This window comes from Taurulus bubalis (genome assembly GCF_910589615.1).
Source record: "Taurulus bubalis genome assembly, chromosome: 15".
Taxonomy (NCBI): Eukaryota; Metazoa; Chordata; class Actinopteri; order Perciformes; family Cottidae; genus Taurulus; species Taurulus bubalis.
Window position 1 is genome coordinate 23,416,298 of NC_136603.1, and position 12,001 is coordinate 23,428,298.

At 45.2% G+C, this 12,001-nt stretch overlaps 1 protein-coding gene across 1 annotated transcript in view; it reads right to left on the minus strand.

Annotated features, from left to right (window-relative positions):
• Window positions 1-9,465: 9,465 nt before the first annotated feature.
• Window positions 9,466-12,001, minus strand: part of gli2a (GLI family zinc finger 2a) — a gene marked incomplete at both ends in the record, with an annotated part of 61,865 nt that continues 59,329 nt past the window's right edge. The window contains one exon of the mRNA XM_079231293.1: window positions 9,466-11,738. Within this exon, the coding sequence (XP_079087419.1) occupies window positions 9,466-11,738 (2,273 nt within the window). The remainder of the gene's footprint in view (window positions 11,739-12,001) is intronic.

The following is a 12,001-nucleotide window of genomic DNA, read 5'->3' on the forward strand; positions in this document are numbered from 1 at the left end:
CATCTCTTCACAGACAACACAGCGGTCATCGGCCTCATCAGAGCCGGCGATGAGTCTGCGTACAGACGGGAGGTGGAACAGCTGACCCTCTGGTGTGGTCAGAACCACCTACAGCTGAACAAGCTCAAGACTGTGGAAACGACAGTGGAGCCATCCTTTAGTGTGTGAGAGGCCTTTACTATGCTATCATCATAACTTAGCTATCAGGCAATAGTTAAGACCTTTGAGTAGACAGTAATGAGCAACTTTCTATGCATTTTCAGATGTAGTTTGACCAGAATCCAGGGGTTCAAATTGATATAAGGAGATGACAGAGAATAAAAGAGGGAAGCAGTAGTTCCTCACGTGCTGGCATTGTCCAGAATGTATGCAGCTCTCATTCCTTCCTTCTAGCAGCGCCACAGTGGTTTCACATTCTACATAGACCTGCTGTGTTTGCTAAAAAGAGGTACTTTATTTGGCAAGTGGACCATTGTGCATTGTATGGAAGGAAACAATCTGTGTTTTGTCTGGGCTGATGCTTTTTGTTGCATCAGACCACCTTTCCTGCCTCCAGCCCTTGGGGGGAAGAAGGGTGAATATATGATACATGTGAGATGGTCGGGCCTCACGTTAAACCAGCTGGAACTCTAGCTGCCGTTACAAGTAACTGACCCCAGAGCCCAACGTGCTGTGGTTAGTTTCTTTAAAATGCTGTATGGCACCAGCATCCTCCTTGTTCCATTGATTGATGGTGGTATGAGGATTATTTCAGTGCTGAATGCTTCTCTAGGATTGCAGGCCTGTATGATTAAGGAAAACAAACACACTCAAATATCTGTTTGCAATCTCTCTCTCTCTTTTTTTAAAGCCTGGTCATTCCACCGTCTCTCAGATGTACTCAGCTACTCAAACTGTAGTTCAGTTGGCATTTCTACGACATAATTACAGTGTTATGGATGTGAAAACACGAGTTCATCCACAGCAGCTTTTATGTAGCAGCATCGGCCTCAGCCCAGGTCTCCCAACCCTGTTCCAGGTCAAGGGTTCGGGTTTAGGGTGGGAAACCTCCTTTGGCCTATTAGAGGCTGTGCTCCCGAAGCAGAAATGCTACGGTGAGTGTTTTCACAGTGTTGGGGAGGTGCTTGGGTCAATGTGGCTCGGAGAAATATGTGAGCCAAACCAAAGGAACATTAGCAAAAACGAAACTGCCCATACTGCCTGTGGTCTAAAGCCAGTGCATTTTTCTTTGCCACTGTATCAGTTCTATCTTTATTTTTTTAATGCATCTCGGAATATCAACACTTTTTTTAATGTTTTATTCCAATAGTATTGTATTCAGCAGACAAAAAGTAAATTACGCGTCAACAGAAATGGCTTTGGGAGCACGGTTACACCATTCGTGTCAAAGGGAAAGAGCAGCGGTTGAGGGAGATGAGTGGGTGGACATTCTGCCAGTTACAACAGGAAAAGGAAAAGTCTCAAAAGCATTAAATAGAAGCTCAAAACGTTGCTGACAAAGAGCAAAGAGGAGGTCATCCCCTCACAACACTCACTCTCACTCACATAAGCCTTTAATCAGAAGATCCCTCTGACTTCAATCAAATGATGGCATTCCTCAACGGCCTACTCATGACGGAGCTCTCAGAGCATCTGACCTCCAGCCTGGCTGGCACTGGAGGATAACCTAGGAGAGGTCATCATCCGGGTTAGGGACTGACCCTGGACTCTCACTCCCCCGAGGAAGGCCACAATGCTGGCCTTCATCACAAACATCCCTGAGGCTCTGTGCGGGTTGGTCATAATTCTTGCACTTCCAAATTTTAGCGGGGCACGCTCTGCCCCTGGGCCAGCAGCAGGATGGGCAAACACTCTGTTGGAGCAGTAGGTAACCCCGACTCAGACACGGGTCACGGCCCTCAGATCTCGGTAGGCACAGAGCTCGATGCAGGAAGCCTTTGATGAGAAACTGAGCCGAGCCTGGGGAGAAAGGCACAACAGACCCAGCCAGTGAATAGCTTTATTATGATGACCCGACCTCAAAGGTCAAAGAGCAAAATGCGACACACTCCGATTCTTCTTCAGATACCCTCCGATACATTGAGGATACATTTCAAACTGAATTTTGGCCCATTTTAATACAGTAAAAAAAAGGTATGGTTCATTTCCACAACGGAAAAGATTTGAGAAGTGCCAATAGCAGCTGGTCTAATCAAACAATGAACTACTGTTCACACACCGCTGGCAACTGGTGAGCTGCTAGGAAACTAAAGTCTCTCTTCAGTGGTGAGGAATACTTTGGGGACCTGGTGGATCTGAGTGATTAAAGAAATTTATGAACAAATGTTACATATAAACGAGAAAGAAAACCGCTGAGGCTGATGGGGATGTCATTTGTCAGTTATGTTAGCATTTTTATTCTTACACTAAAGTTTTGGACAAGTTGAAGGTTTGACCCGATGATGGCACATGATGAAAAGTAAGTGGATCACCAAAGCTATTACAATTCATCTTTTGGCAAACATGAATGTCTGAAAAGACAGGCCCCCACCAAAGTTGTTATAATGCATCATCTGGGAACCATGAATGTCTGAACAGGATTATGTACCAAATCCATCCAGTGGATGTCCAGATATCTCACAGGATCAGATACAAATGCAAATGATACTAAAGAGTCAGAGGATCGCCAAAGTAATTAGAATTCATTCTTGAGGGATCTCGAAATTCCATGCAAAACTTCTTGGAAATCCATCCAATGTGGGAATAACGCTCCAACAGAAACGTCTGGAGCTGAAATATGAAGAATGTGGAAGTGAGGACAACTGCAGCTCATCGAATAGCCGAAGGGATCCAAAAGAAATCCCAATAGAAACATGTCAAAATGCCCAACTTTACAACAGAAATGTCTGGTACAGAAAGGTTTTTGTTCTCTATGGCTAATATTTTTTTAAATAATTATTTTAAGTCTTATTAAAATGATGCATAATAAAGGGCATGGCCACTTCGAGTGACCGATTGGTGCCTTAGCTGTTTGCTACGGTCACCTCGGTTATTTCAAGTCATTGAGCTTGACCTCTCGTCATGTATTTGTGGGTTTGCTGCCTTTTAGAGAACTGTTCATGCAATATCGGACATAATGTGGCTTGCTGTTCGATTAGTTGTACGCAGGGCATCTTGCTGGCCAATGTGCGGGTGTTGAATGATGGTCTGCATGATCTTCATGTCCGCATCAGTTTCCAACAGGCTATCATGAACTGCACCATCCTTATTTCACTGAAACTAAAAATCCGTGAATAACTTTACAGTGCCATTCGACTCTATTCCAACTTATTGTATATCGATCTGAAATAACTCTGGATTGCATTTCACTGGAGTTGTGCCTTCTACAATTTCTTATGACAAATACATGATTGATTAATTCAACACGTCTGTGCTCCAGTTGTTTAGCCGAGGGAAATTCTAGTATTATTTAATTTATACAACGTTACGGCACTAAAAAGTATTGTGCTCACCATACCTGGCTTCGTAGCTGAGCTCTAAAAGATATTAAGGAGTCGGCTGTCCATTTTTTTCTGGAAGGTCCATTACAAAAAAGCTGTTAGCTGATGACTTTAGTGTTCGTTATGCTAATGAGACCCGCCTCCACAGAGCCTTGCTCTTTCCCAGCTCCACCCTCTTGTCTAAATATGGTCACTTCTGGTTTACAGAAAACAATGTGCCGACAGCCAGAGCCAACTACTTTAGCTTCACCTTGGGTTCACCTACAGGCGAAGTCACTGTGACTACGTCCATATTGTATACGGTCAATGGATCCAGCCAACATTGCACCCCACCCCCCAGCGTGTCCCTTGAGGTGAGGAAGGAACTGATGAGGATCAAGGTGAGGAAGGCCACAGGTCCAGACGACATCAGCTTAAGGCTCCTCAAGTCCTGCGCAGACCAGCTGTGCGGGATAGTGAAGCACATGTTCAACTTGAGCTTGAGGCTGGGGGAAGTACCACAGCTATGGAAGACATCCTGCGTGGTACAAGTACCAAAGACGCCGCAGCCCAATGGCCTCAACAGCTTCAGGCCGGTGGCGATGACATCCCACCTGATGAAGACCCTGGATAGGTTGGTCCTTCGTCCCACCTGATGAAGACCCTGGAGAGGTTGGTTCTTCATCCCACCTGATGAAGACCCTGGAGAGGTTGGTCCTTGTCCATCTCCGCCCTCTAGTGAGTTCATCCCTGGACCCGCTTCAGTTTGCCTACTAGTCATACCTACCTATCTACCTGGCATCAGGGTGGATGACTCCGTCATCTTCCTGCTGCAGAGATCCTCTCTCATCTGGAAAAGGCTGAAGCACTGTGAGAGTCATGTTTTTTTCGACTTCATCTCCGCCGATAATGACAGGGAATACAGAGAACTGAACCAGGACTTTTTAGGATGGTGCCAGCGGAACCGCCTCCACATCAACTCCAGTAAGACCAAGGAGCTGGTGGTGGACTTCCGCCGGGGTAAACGCTCTTCTCCGGTACCAGTGAGCATCCAGGGACTGGACATTGAGATTGTGAAGTCTTACAAGTACCTGGGTGTTCACTTGAACAACAAACTGGACTGGTCTGACCACACACACACTTTATAAAAAGGGACAGAGCAGACTCTTTCTGCTGAGGTCTTTTGGGGTGCAGGAAGCACTCCTGAAGACCTTCTTTGACTGGCATCAGCCATCTTTTATGGAGTGGTCTTCTGGAGCAGCAGCATCACGGCAGCTGACAGGAAGAGACTGAACAAACTGGTAAAGAAGGCCAGCAGCGTGCTGGACGTCCTCTGGATACTGTTGAGGTGGTGGGGGACAGGAGGATGATGACGAAGCTCTCGTCCATGATGAACCACACCTCCCACCCCATGCAGGACGCTCTGGCAGCGCTGCACAGCTCCTTCAGTCACCGGCTGATTCACCCCCGGTGTGTGAAGGAGAGAAACCGCAAATCCTTCCTTCCTGCTGAAGTCAGACTGCACAACCAAAATCACTTCAATCACGTTTTGGTCACTTTAACCACTGGTGCAGTAAATACATTTTTTAAATACTTGTTTATTCTGTCTGTACATATAATAGGGCTATTGTGGATTATGTTTACTGTTTACTTATATTTTTTAGTTGTTTCTTATTTTACTACTATCTCTTGCTTCTGTAATCCTCTAATTTCCCCACTGAGGGACTAATAAAGGATTATCTTATCTTATCTAGAGTCATGCAGCTAGTGTAAAGAGAGACAAATAAGATGATCAAAGCAGAGATCCATCACATACAACAGTAGTGAGGAGGCATTTTTAATCATACTTTAATACAAAGTTATTTTAGATATTACTTCATTGCAGGATTGTAAACTAGCAATTTTCTTCCAGAAAAGTCATTGCTGCTCATCAATAACCTTTTTGAGACTGCAGATTGTCTGGCCCATGGATCCTACTCCTTTCACTCTCAAGCTATGAGCGCATTACTGTTTATGAAAATCTATTTTAAAGCTTTGTAGCTTGCATTTGCTCCATTGTGGGTCAGTTGAGGATGGCAGTCTTTCAGCATGTTGTTTTGTCTGGTGCAGGGTGCGAATATCCCTAACAACAGCTGACAGAATGCCTGCTACTTACCGGACAGCAGCCCTGCAGTGAGATGTTTGCCAACAGCTGATCCAATAGAAAAGGATTCCTCAGATAGAGATTGGATGTTTCCCTTCATCCCGCCTCTCAACATTTTCTTTATTTGTTCTGACCGTAACCAAGTTGTGTTGCCTAAACCTAGGCCATCCACAACGTTAACCTTGTGTCATTGTGCTTTTCTTTAAGCGTGATACGAGGCTGATATAAAACCTCTTATGAAACACATTTTTGGGACATAAACCTAGACTTTCATTGCATCCCATGGTTTACAGTCAACATGGTGGCTTGGTGGAGCTTTTAGCAGCTAAAGAGACAGAGATTTTTCTCGGAAGTTGATGGACAACAAAAACCTGCGAATATTGGGTTTCGATTCATCAAGTTGCTAAAAACACACTTCCAAATATTCTGCTAGACGCATGAACGGCAATTATTTACTTACTTGTTAACAATACCATGTATTACGGCCATAGCATGTTGCTTGTAGCAAAACATAATAATTGCTTGAGCACACAGAGAGGAGCCACCTCATTACCTACATTACTGCACACAATCTGTACTTGTTTGCTGCCATAAACATGGTCTATGTCCCGTGTGTAGAACTTTTAAAGTCCACATTGTGTGTTCAGCATTGTGATTGCATATACACTGCACCGTATGCCTGTTCCCTGTTTACAGTATGAAGCCGTGCGCCTCAGAGCCCACCATCTCTCCTCATCTGTGTGCTTTGTCTAATCATCCATTTCTGCCTCACTAACCTCTTGTTCTCTCCTCTGGAGAGACTCCTTACCCTGGGGCTATTTTTCTCCCATCCTCTCTCTAAGAGAATAAGGAATTCCAGTGGCAAAAGCAATCAGTGGGCTCCACTTCCAACCGGTCCCCAGCTGCATTTGCTGTCAAATTAAAAGGGATTTGTTCTCTTTCTTTTAGCGCTCTAGCATCTTTTCTGTTACCCATATCCTCTTCCCTTATCTCTAGTCTCTCTGCCGCTACTCGCTTTGCTCTGTTCAACTTGACAGTAGCTTTCTCTTTCTCAGATATTTTCTCTCCTTTCCCTTTTTCTCGCGCCACCTCTTCTCCTCTCTCTTCTTTCCTGTTTTATGTTGCTCTCAGACCTATTTCTTCAGGGTCCACTGTTCATTTTGGACAACATGCCATCTAACTTTAGAAACTGCTCTGTATGCATTTTGTGTCTTAGGAGTGTCCTTTTCACCTGGGTTGTTGTTTCTTTTTGCCCTCGTATGCAGAATGAAGAATCAAGTGAAAAGCACAGCTCGTACGTTATCTTTTCAATAGCAGAGCATCAAGAAAGATACGCAGATGTCTGCGGAGGCGAGACAGGGCTCAAAGCATATGACTGTTTGCCAGATAACATGTCTAACATGTCCTTAAAAGCCTGCTTATTTTAGTAATACTAATAATAATGTATTACATTACATTAACTGCCGCTTGTAACTTACAGAACTGTGACGGTTGTTAAAGGGGTCGCTCCTCAGAACCATTAGCTGGCATTAGCCTCCACAGAGCCTCTCATCATCAGAGACCTGCTGGTGAACACCTGGAGCGTCTACAGCTAACGGAGGATTACCCTTTGGTAGAGACCAGAGCAAAGAGAGGCTTTTACTTTTATCAGCTGGCTAGAACACGACTCAAAGGAATAATAATGTTGCCCCATTGCTGGTAATAATAACAAGTTTGCCATTTAAATTGAGTTATATGTCAATGTTGTGTGCGCAGCTATTGACGATTTAAAGATGTTTAATGACAACGCCAAACCAATAAGTGCAAGTTATTGATGACACATAAGCCACAATTACTAGTCACCAAAGTGCTAGAATATGAACAATAATAATAATACTTCTTCCGTATGGATTGGTTTGTGCAGCCAAGAATCAGAAGCTCAGAATGCTCTTCATGTGTTCATACATATGGCTGAGTGAGTACATGGGAGTTTTCCCTCACAGCTGTACTCACACTGGTCCCAATGCCATTCCCCATGTAGCACACTATACTGCCATGCCTTATCAAAGAAGACACAACACAGGGATTTAAACAGAAAAAAAGGAGATAGTTTATTTGAAATGTACAAAAGCTATATACACACACACACTCACACAAACCACACACACAGAGCATAGTAAAAGTGAATGGTAGCATACGCACCAACATTTTAAAGGCTACTTAGAAATTCAGCAAACATAATAAAACAGGGATTTGCAGGGCGGGTTTGCCAATCCAGTCCGGAACAGGATTTCTTTATCAAAGTCTGCGTCCCTTCCTGGACTCTGTGCAGTTCACTCAGAGCCCAGGGGATGTATGCGGTGCTATGAATGTGTTAATTAGGATTGGATCACTACTGAGAACACACAGAGGTACTTGTATATTCTTTTAGAGAATACTCTTCAGACACAGGGGTTCATAGGCCCTGATAGACTCACACACAGACACATCCTTGTCCTGTTCAATCATTTACCCTTGTGAGATGGGACCATAGGGAGTCGATGCCTCTGATCCAGAGGGCAAAGAAGAAATCTGATGTTACAGTGCCATCCCCAAGAGCTCAGAGCATGATCAAGAAGCACTTAATATGTGTGGATCATAATGTTGTACAACCATGTGTTCAAACTAAGGCTGTCAAATGCTTATTTTTGTGACTCACAATTAGTCCTTACTTCCTAGTTGAAGGGTATAAATTACGTATTGAATTTCATGAAATGTCATTTAAAATGTTTAATGAAAGCAAAATTTGCTCAGAATCGCACACAACCTTTATTTCAAACTCTATGTGTAATGTAGACTCAGCAATACAAAGACAGGTCACTGCTATGGCGCTGCTTTGCTGATTTGTTCTTCTGCAAGATTGAATTAAGTGCATACATACATGTATGTATCAACTTCTACATGCATATGTTCTTTACGGGTGCTGACTGCTCATAACCTCAGTGCTTTAAGGACCCGCATGTATGCTGGTGAAGTGAAAAGCTTAATAAACTGTCAGTCCGGGATCATTTACCTGCATACAAATCACATGAATTGTAATGTTTGTCCTCCTGAGCCATGTGATAGTTATAAACCTTGTCACACAAAAGATTCAGCTTTCTCATTCATTTTCACAACACTTTGTGTTTTTTACAGGTTACTGCAAACTCTTCACTTTTCTCACATATCGTGACAAACTATAGTTCAATCTTGTGAGAATACTGTTTTTGCAATCCACGTGGTTAGCACAAATTAAAAAAACTGATGTCATAAAAAAGAAAAATCTAGTTACAAATTCATTAATTTTTCATTGTGAATATATAGTAGGAGTCCATATGTTACTTTACCTTTGACAGCCCTAGTTTAAACATCATAAGTATAAAGCATAACTTAAAGCAAGTACCATACAGTATAATCTATACACAAGTCTTCATGAGAAAATATGATCTGTTATCTACATGTCCATTGTGTAACAGATGTAACTCTGTTGTCATGTCGTACTCAGATGTTGATGTGAACTGCTTCCAGTGCACCGCTTTGTAAAGGGCTATTACACCAGCAAATACTGAATGGCAATGGTTTGTAAATGCATTTATATACCTATATATTTGTAGGTAAAATGTATGGCTTGTAACACATAATGATAGAAATTGTCCTAAAGCCTAGCTATACTTACTATTATTTTGTCAAAGTAACATATTATATTCTGGAGCAAATATTACAAGACAAGCATATTACTATGGACAATGAAGAAACAATTAATGAAATAGCCAGTATTGCATTATTCAATCAGTGCTTTGTGTAGTCCGTATATTCCTGATGTCGAAAGAGTTAAGACTGGATGGATGATGAGGTGTTTGATTGCTCTCAGCTGATCATGTTGAGGAACTTGCTTTCTTCAGCCAAGGCTGTGAGCATAGAGTTCATGTCACCGATGGCCATGTTGCCAATCCCTGTCGGTACGGACGCGAGGGTGACGGAGTTGCGGGGCGTGGTGAGACGGGAGGAGCTCTGAGAGAGGAGGCCGGGGCTCAGGGTGCCCGACATCAGGCTGGAGTGGTCCCCGTCATCCAGCATGGTGTCAAAGTCAATCTGGGCATGCTCCGTGCCACCAGATCCGCTAGTGGAAGAATCCACAGTACTGCTGGAAACGTGGTTGACTCCTGGCGAGGCCATGTTGGCTGCAGCAGTGCTGTTGCTGGCAGGAGCCTGACTAGCACTGGGGGGCATGGGGGCATCAAAGCTGGCGGAAGTTGTCTCAAACATGTGAATCTGACCCGTGTAGAGCGCAGCAGAGTTGGGATTTGCAGCTGCTGAGCCACTGGGCCTCTTTGGGCTCGCCTCGGATGTGTCAGTTCCACAACTGGGGTTAAAATCAGATGGCTTGGGTATTCGGCTTGGTTGCATCATGCTAGACCCAGTCTGTTGTCTGGCAAAAGACTTGGGTTCTATGGGAGGCCTGGGTTGTAACATCCCTCGGCCTCCATTATGGATATTGTGCTGCTGAGAGGCAACACTGTAGTTTTGCTGCTGATCCACTTGGTTCACATGGGAATACCCATCAGCCTGTGTCCTTGCTCTGCAACTTTGCAGTTCTGGAACTGGCATACTGTTCCGGGTAGGCCTCACGCTAGTGCTCCCAGATATAGAATTTGGGATTGCCTCTTGGCCAAACCCTTGCTGAGGACTCATTTGCTCACTAAAGTTTGCAGTGTTACATTGCCTCTGTTGCTGATGCTGCTGGTGGGAGATGTTCATCGGCCTCTGGCTGTTGTGGTTCGCATACCCCTGCATGGACATATTCTGACTCATAGGCACTACCTGCTGATTGCTGCCCAGGCCCTGACCTTGTCCCTGGAGGGAACCAAAATTATGCCTCTGCTGAACAGCTAGGTTCCCTCTCAGAGGATGCTGTTGCTGTTTGGAGAGCTTGTTTGTGGTATCCACAGTGCCTGAGCTCACTTCGTTCCATTGCACCGGCATGTTATTCTTGTTCATATTGCTGGGTGGTGCTGAGAAGGACTGATGGGGGCCACCGGGTCCCATCTGGCAGGATTGCATGTCCTGGCCAGACGGAGTCATGGTGGCATCCACCATGGCCATCCTCCTCTGAGCATAAAAGGATGCTGGTGGAGGCATGCTCGTCTGATAGCCCTTAGTCTGATTGTTGGAATGGTAGTCAACTTGCCCCAAATTGTGACCTGAAGGGCCAGAATTCTGGGACCGAAGGTACTGCACCACATCATCCGGCAGCACCATGTCCTCCTCTCCACCCTGCTCCCCCCCGATCATCATGCCATCCACTACCATGTTTTCCATGGCTACATTCTCAGAAATGCTGGGTGGTCTGGGGGCAAATGGGTAGCGTTGCAGGCTGCCGTCTGAGCGAGTGTAGCCCTGCATAGCCAGAGCTTGGTGGCGTTCAGCTGATGGAACATTCACGGGGTTCATGCTGTTCGTGCTGTTGTAGCGCTGAACCCTTGGAAAGGACAGAGGGTCCAGAGTGGGGCGACGCACTGGATCACTGGCACGCCGTGGAAGGCTGCTGGGTACCTCGTGGGGCATCATGCTCCGTGTGCCGTATCCCACATCGCTGCATCGCCGAGGCACGGTTCCAGGGTGCGGCTGATGGAATGGGAGCGACATGCCTTCCTGGGAGTCACTGTAGAGCGCCATGCGTGTCCTCAGGCTCATTCGATCCATATTGGGGAGAGGAGTAGGTGGAGCTCCACCAATGGCAGCGGCATACTTTGCCTTAAGTCGATAATGCTGAGCCGGTGTCAGACTAAGGACGCTGGGGAGACCTCCTCCACTGACTCCTCCACAGTGGCTGGCCTCGCTGGAGCGGCGAGACAGGTCAGTGGAGATTGGGTCATAGGAGTCAGCCGAACTGATATTGTTGTGACGGCTACCACCAAACTGGGACGCCTCACTGGAGCGGCGGCTGGAGTAGCACGGTGAAATACCGGAGGAGCGGCGACTCATGGTGTAAGCTGAGCTCATGGTGCTGGTGGTGCTGTCGCGGCGCTCATTCAGCTGGTTCAGCAGAGTTATTTCACACGAGGACAGGTCGCCCATGCGTTGGCCAGGGTACGGACCGCTCAAGTTGCTGATCACATTGGAGTTCTCCAGCAGGGAACCTGGCAGATACAAAGGGCAACAATACATTGACCATTGTTCAACATTACAACATTTTATAGACTGAGCATTACGGTGTATGGTTATTAGACTCACTCTACATCTTGCACCCTCACAGGGTTCATACACATTCTGACCAATGCATTTCCATGACTTTAAACCAAATTTCCATGAGCAAACATTTAGTGAAATCTGGGTGTAAACAGTAAAAAGTGAGTAAACGTAGTATTTAAACTAACAATGAGAATACAAAGCATACAGTAAA